We start from the raw sequence: 7,559 nt of genomic DNA on the forward strand, positions 1-7,559 counted from the left end.
AACTTGACATGAAAATCTGAGGCAAAATCTGAAACCCGATTCAAATTCAGTTATTAAAGTATTTGGTAGAAATCAGTGCATACTCTTAAATAAAAAAATTACGTAAAATTGTGTAATGTATTCGCGTAAAAAGTTTTTATTGGAAAAACAATTTAACTATCTTATATAAGTTGGTAGAATTTGATTTACGTTGGCTGTACTGTTACAAGATAAGGGAGCTCTCTGAAAATCTATGACTATATAAAACACGTGTTATTTTACAAGCTCTCGCATTAGATCAATATTCTGTGGAGTCTAAAAATCTCACCACTTAATTAATATTAATTGCAATATTTTTCCATTGTCTAACTTTGTTTTGATAGAAAATTTTTCTTGATCCTTTAAGTATTTCTTTTCCATCGTGCTCTCATTACATCTTTTTTAAATCATCTCTAGATGAAAATGATAGAAAGTTTAAGCTCTATTCGTTTAAATTTCTCTTCAGGGATCAACGTTTTTGTGAATTTTACGTGTTCATTTGTCACAACGGCGCATTACATCTTTTTTTCGTATATGTTGCAGGTTGTTCGGCACAAAGTGCGACAAGTGTAGCCGGTGTTTTAGCAAAAATGATTACGTGATGAGAGCGAAAACTAAGATCTATCACGTGGAGTGCTTTCGTTGTTGCGCCTGCTCGAGGCGGCTCGAGACTGGCGATGAATTCGCTCTGAGGCAGGACGGCCTCTTCTGTCGACTCGATCACGATGTCCTCGAGGGCGGAAAGCACTGCACCGGAGGTGTTGGCATACCCGGAAGCGAGAATAACAATAACGCCTCTCTGACGAACAACAATCATCATCTACACCCAAACGACGGCTCGATGTCAGGTAAAAGCATGGTCATTCGTCAAAGACTGGATTGTTTTTTTTCTTTCTTTCCTTCGCGCACAATACGTACGACATATTTCGGATTGAAAGATTGTTCCGCGATATCATTCCCCAAGATTTTTCAAAGAAGTGAAAAGATCTAACAGTAGATAGAATACCAGGACGTTCTGAATTTAGACATCGAATTATCGTAAAGTCTATTTTCGTATCGACGTTATTTCCGTACTCCCTTCAGTTATCCTTAATTGAACATCGTTATCGAGATTTTACGATTAAATTATCTCACGTTCGTGTGAAATGGGAAATCCGGCATCTGACGTACGTCATGACAGGACATGGGATATATCTGTGGATTATCAGGCACAGTCTATCCATGTTCCCAAAGACCAAATTTACAAAAGGGTGCACGCTCGAGGATAAGCTCAAAGGACTCTCCTATGTTGTGTTAGGCTCACGACGTATAATTAGGTGTTGATAATTGAAGCCGTTAAGACCGTAAAGGCTTGACCACTACCCTCCTACACGTCAGGATTAATGTAGGCTTAATGTCCTGTAGCCTAGCATAACGTACGGCCTACTGGCTGGACTGTTACCGAGCGAATTAACTCAACCAAGCGGGAGTCGGAATTCAGACACCAAATCTAATCGTATGTAAGACAGCATGGGATTGCATCGGTAGCAATTAGGGAGAAAAGGACGATCTGGCAAGTAATCACTAAAGCCTACGGCACACGATGAGTGCTTTCCTACTGGAAACTTGCTTGCTTGCGTTTTGATAAATTAGTAGAAAGTCTGCGTTCTGTGTGATGTAATTCTAGTAATTTACTAAAACGCAAGCAATTCAATACGAAAACAAGTATCCTGCCGTAGACTTAAGAGTTAATGCCAGACGATCAGTGTTAATTTTCTTGACTCTTTCGAGTTGAAAGACAGTCGCAATTACAACTCGCTAATTTGCCAAATCGGTTAGTGTGTCAATGACAAACGATTAAGTAAACGTCGGTGAAATGCTACTATGAATTACACTTTAAAATGATGTAAGCGTCAAGATATCGGATGAAAATATGACAATGGGATAATGAAAAATGAGATTTAAATTACATTTCGTCAAACAGCACGGCCGATTTCTTTTTTCACTGATTAAGAACCAGAAAAGAAGATGAACTTTTTAAGATTATAAAACTTTTTAAGATTATATACGTGAAGTGATTTTATAATTGTAAATCTACATATGAACGTTATTAAGAATCAAGATTCGCTTCGATCAAAAAATAAAAATGGAATTTTTTCTCTTATTTAATTTATTCTTGTTGGTCCTTTCATTTACAATTGAACTTTTTAATGTGACATAATAAGCGAGAAAGAAACGTGACACGTGTACGACACGATCGGCTACCGTTTCTCTTATGGATTTCCTCTCCACGCTCTTCCCTCTCAAAATGTAAAGAACAAACTTCGGCATAATTACCCGATATACTAATTTTCGTGCAAATAACTCGTGTGCGGCAACGCGACGTGCGCACGTCGTCCCGTGTTTGTCATTGTGATTCGTCATTGGAGATCGTCGCGCGTTAAACGTCGTTCCCCACGCACGAAAAAGTTGGACCACCTTATGCCGACGGTAGTGGCCCGACGTATCTTCAGAACGCTGCCGAGGTGCCAAATGTAACACCATCCTGCCAACTACTGTCGCGCATAACTACGCACGATCTGTTTTCTCTTATTCCTATCTTCTTTATTAGCGCGCCGGGGATATCCCGCAAGACGGGACGGGACACCTGAGTGTAATACACGAACGTGTCGCCAAATTATTAACAGTCCTCGAATTACTGATAAACTCTAATAAACTGTTCATCCTTGATCTGCGAGAAATTACGATCGTCTCTGATATCGCGAGATTTGTACGCTTCGTGCGAAAATGCTTTTGTTCTATAATATTAGAATAAAATAAATCTCCCTTTCGTAGAGTTTATTTATATCTAAGAACTTTGATCATTCTTTATCTAAGAGCTCTGATCACTCTTAAAAATTTATCTTGATACCTATACTATGCTAGATATCAAAGCAATAATCCAATCCCTTCAGTTAAATAACATTTTGCTATTTTTTACTTCCTGTGTGTCAAAATGCATCAATCTCTTTCTGTGGTTAGTTCCAAAGTAAACATTATCTATATCAATGTATTTAGTAAATAATAAACTAAATTTGAGTGACAAATTTAATACACTTTCTTGAATTAATTGGGTAGGAGCAGTGGCAATCTATACAAATAATTAAATATAATTTACATTGAATGTAATTTGACACTATAAATTTAATAGTGTAATCTGATCTTAAATTTTTTTCTTTTTTTCAGTAGGTTCTGTGAATTTATACCCCACGATTGTATGATCGCTCGCTGCTCTCTAGGCGTTAAGAGGATCAAATTTATTAGGATACGGATTATTTTTACGTGTAAAGGAACAAACTTTCGGTGTGATTGTTTGAACACGTATATGCTATGAAGTAGTCATCCGTCAATTTTCAAAAAAGTGAAAATGAAATCAGTTAAAAATTCATCTTTTAAAAGAATTTAGGATATTTGTTCAGTTTAACATTCACAATCACAAAAGTTAATAAAAAATATATCAATCGATGCGCTTTTTCATGAAACGAACATGTCTGGCAGAAAAAAAAGTGTCACTCTATTTCACGAATCGAGATATTAATTCTGAAATTTAATAACCGCTCAAGTTAGAAAATCCATCATATCGACGAAATAGTTCGTGATTAAAAATTTATACATACTCTCTGCTTTAATTAACTAAAAATGCAAATTTTCTATAATTTTAATTATAGCAGAGCATATGATTCATGATTCAAAATTTATACGTACATATTCTCTGATTTAATTAACTGAAACTACCAATTTTCTTATATATTAAATCGTAGCTGAGAACAGTTTATGATTCGAAATTTATTCCTTTTTCATTCTTATATCTAATCCTAGTGCATGCACATTCGCTAATTATATCGATACAAGTTTTGTAATCTCAATAGTAGTAAATAACTACGATTAATATCTTCGCAAAACAGAGTAATACTTTTTTCAGATAAATTCCTTGATTTCATTTAAAAGAAAACACGTCGATGTTGTATATTCTTATTTTTATTTTTATGATTGTATTCTCAAAACTGAATAATTAGCTTTTTGCAGATGTTATACACTCGCGAGATAATTTCTCCCTAATCAAATTAAATACCTCTTCGCGCATACCTTTCACTCTTTCTGCGGAAGGTACTTTCCAATCTATACATCATATGATAGCTGTACAATCATATACGATCGTTTTTCGAAGGTCGAGAGTCTATTCACTCTTTTTATCGTCGTGCCGCCGTGTCAACGCTGGTTTCATTCTCGCTTATGCCAACCAAGACCGCTATTTGGTTAGGACACAGAAATAGGATTTCGTTTGTTCTCTTGTAGTATACTCTCGTTGACTTTCCGTCTTCCCGCATAGCGGACCTACTAGATCTCGAACGACACAACTAAAAAGAAGAGGGGAGCGTCGGCATTATCTAGAATACATTGATAAAACGATTGGTCAAAATTTTTATTGTTGGTAATTTAACTTCCTGCGAGTGACGCGTGAAGTGATTTTAAGTGGCTTCTATTGATTTCATTTTCTCCTCGTTACATCATGAGGATTTGTTTAACACTCTATATTGTTTAGATCATCATTTAACGGCAAAAATTGAGCTGCTCACAAAGATATAATCTTTAAATATCATTTCGATATGCTATACCTGCTTTTTCCAAATGCTTTTTTCATTGCTTATAATTTTTTTTTTTATAAATTAAAATACATATAAATTTCCTTGATACTTGATTCCTTAATGTCTCGTGTTTCAATTGGAAACAAATTTTTTTACAATATATTCATTTTTATGAAAATTATAAGCAATCGAATTGGGTTGGCCATACACTAGTGTCTTGTTCCCGCAATGAGACATTTAATAATTAAAGCTTCGCTTGTTAGTTAGAATCTAATAAAATAATTAAAATTTTTGCTAAAGTATATTATTTCCTCGGTATACTACTTTATAACAGTCGTCTCAATCGCGAAATTGTGTTGATAAAAACTTATATTTTACCACCTTCTTTTTTTCTTTTAAATAAATCTCAAGTATATCTCAAGTATCCTCAGGAAAGACGACTATGAGACTGATGGACAGATTAAACAACGCACTATTTTTTGACAAAAAACGGAAAGCCTCTGCAAATAAAACTTTGTGACCGTGGCTCGCGAGTCATGAATGTATCACGCTTAAATGTTCCACGATGCCAAGGTCGCTCGGCTGATCAAGGAATCACATGAGCACAAGATCCGCGTTTGCCCATCGACAATATTGTCTCTTGACTGTTGTGTCGAGTACTGGGTCCGCAGACGATCGTCGCGTCGGTACCTTTTGCTTCGCTCCCCGTTGATCCGCCATGCTGAACCAGTATCTGGATCTCCCATTAGCCGGACTCGACCGTTTTGTAAGACCGGTTAGGAAGATAGTCCGGAATCGTATCGTGCGTTCCCCTCTTCCGTACCCCGTGCTCGGGATGCTTCGTTTCGCGAACGCAACGCTCCCGCGGATAAATCTTCCCGAGAGGCGGGTAGACCAGCAACCGCACATTCGCTTGCTGTAACTGCTTGCCTTTGTAACTGTCGAAAAAAACGTTAACGAAGAATCCGGAAGACTCGAAAGATTTACAATCGTCACGTGAACTCGCGTTTATCTTCCTTTCTGCGATTTCACAGTTGGAGCAATTCGCATGCTTACGTCAGTTTATTGCTATCATAAAAATAACATCATCTCTTTCTTAAGTCTGCGTATTAGATTAACTAATTAGCTTTGCAAAAAACATTCCTTAATACATCTATGTTTTCCCGCAAACTTTATTAACACCTACTTACGCAAACGCCACAATGATTCAAGCCTAATTAATACTTTAGATATACACGGAAAGAACAATTGCCGATTTACAAATATCTATAAATTTCATTTATAGACATAAATCTGAAAATAATTTTGTTGAAATATTCAAAGATTACATAAATGTATCATTTTTTGAATAAGATTATTAAATTATTATGTATTAAAAATTAATTAAGATGAAAATAATTATGTAAAACGATAAAATCTACACAGCTGAAATATATTCCGAATATATCATACGAATATTTTATATATGCTACGCGATCTTCAGATTGTCCCTATGATATAATTTGGACACTTTTGCTGTATGAAAACATAACGAGCATTGTACTGCTGCAAAAAAATTTTGATTTTCTAGCAACCAGTTTGAGTCGTACATAGCTATTTTATTCCAACAAAATTATTTTCAGATTTAGTTTTTTTTAAATACTTCAAGAAAACCGTCCTTTCCGTGTATATATCTTTTTTTATACTAATTGTACGTTGTAGTTTAATTCTCTTCAAGACTAAATTATATCTTGCATCCTTTAAAATGCACTTTTCAAAGTCCCATACAGCACAGACGTCCTAAAGACGTCCAGAGAACGTTCTTATATATCTTCTGAACGTCTTAAGGACGTTCTTAAGAACGTTTCCAGGATGTGTCTCGAAGTGTGCTGTGTGGGAATGTCCCGTAATTCGTATTGCTTATAATTGACATTTTATATATATTTGGGAAACGTATTCGTTTAGCTCGGCTCTACGACCACCACGAGGGAGGACTCTCGACGTTTATGCTTGCAGATTCCGGATCTGAGAGCGGATCGCATAAGGCGGGCGTCGGTGGCGTTCGCGGTTCCGGTGGCCACAAAAGTGGCGGCGGTTCCGACGGAAAGCCGACGAGGGTACGCACAGTTCTCAACGAGAAGCAGTTACACACCCTGAGAACCTGTTACGCGGCAAATCCTCGACCGGATGCCCTGATGAAGGAACAGCTCGTCGAAATGACGGGGCTGAGTCCACGTGTGATTAGGGTGTGGTTCCAGAATAAGAGATGCAAAGACAAGAAGAAGACGATCGCCATGAAGCAGCAAATGCAAGAGAAGGTAACGAGCTATGATATCGCTTATATCAAATACAGTCCATATATTAGACTGTATTGATCATTAAAAACAAAATAGAGATTTAAAATTGAAATGATTGAATCAAAACGAATGAAGATTAAAATTATTTGATTGGTCGAATTCTGATCTTTAGTTTGCGATTGCCAATTTTCAATGTATAGATAGATACAAACTTAACGGGACGTTATATCCTTTTGATGATAAATACATTGCCAAAAACTAACTGAATCCAATTAACTAAATGAATAATGAATGAACGTACTGTTGAATGTACTAACTTATGCTTGAGGACAGAGTTGTTCAGAAATTTATTTTTATAAAAAAAGAAGCGTATGAATGTCTGCCATTTTTGCTGACAGTAACTGTGGCAACTCGTGCTTATTCAACGATCTCACTCAGAAAAGATAAAATAATTGTCACATACATTATAATGTCGTAACTCTGAAATTTAAATATTTCTGTAACTGATTTAAATTCGTGAAAACGATAATATTGAAAATTACAAAAATATAATCACAAAAACAAATGTAAATCGAATAAATGAACACACAGAGTGATTTATTTTAAATGCACGCTTTAAATATTTGGAAAGAGTTTAAAAAAAAAAAAATATTTCAAATAA

At 35.8% G+C, this 7,559-nt stretch overlaps 1 protein-coding gene across 4 annotated transcripts in view; it reads left to right on the top strand.

The window, feature by feature from the left end:
- LOC108756016 (insulin gene enhancer protein ISL-1) overlaps positions 1 to 7,559 on the top strand; it is a 39,024-nt gene that overhangs the window by 27,836 nt on the left and 3,629 nt on the right. For 2 of the 4 annotated variants that reach the window (XM_018499555.1, XM_018499556.1), the window contains exons 3-4: positions 562 to 866; positions 6,567 to 6,919. In XM_018499555.1, coding sequence (XP_018355057.1) covers positions 562 to 866; positions 6,567 to 6,919 — 658 coding nt within the window. The remainder of the gene's footprint in view (positions 1 to 561; positions 867 to 6,566; positions 6,920 to 7,559) is intronic. The other 2 variants (XM_018499557.1, XM_018499558.1) reach the window with 1 other exon arrangement.

The sequence above is a fragment of the Trachymyrmex septentrionalis genome, unplaced genomic scaffold (genome assembly GCF_001594115.1).
Source record: "Trachymyrmex septentrionalis isolate Tsep2-gDNA-1 unplaced genomic scaffold, Tsep1.0 scaffold9, whole genome shotgun sequence".
NCBI lineage: Eukaryota > Metazoa > Arthropoda > Insecta > Hymenoptera > Formicidae > Trachymyrmex > Trachymyrmex septentrionalis.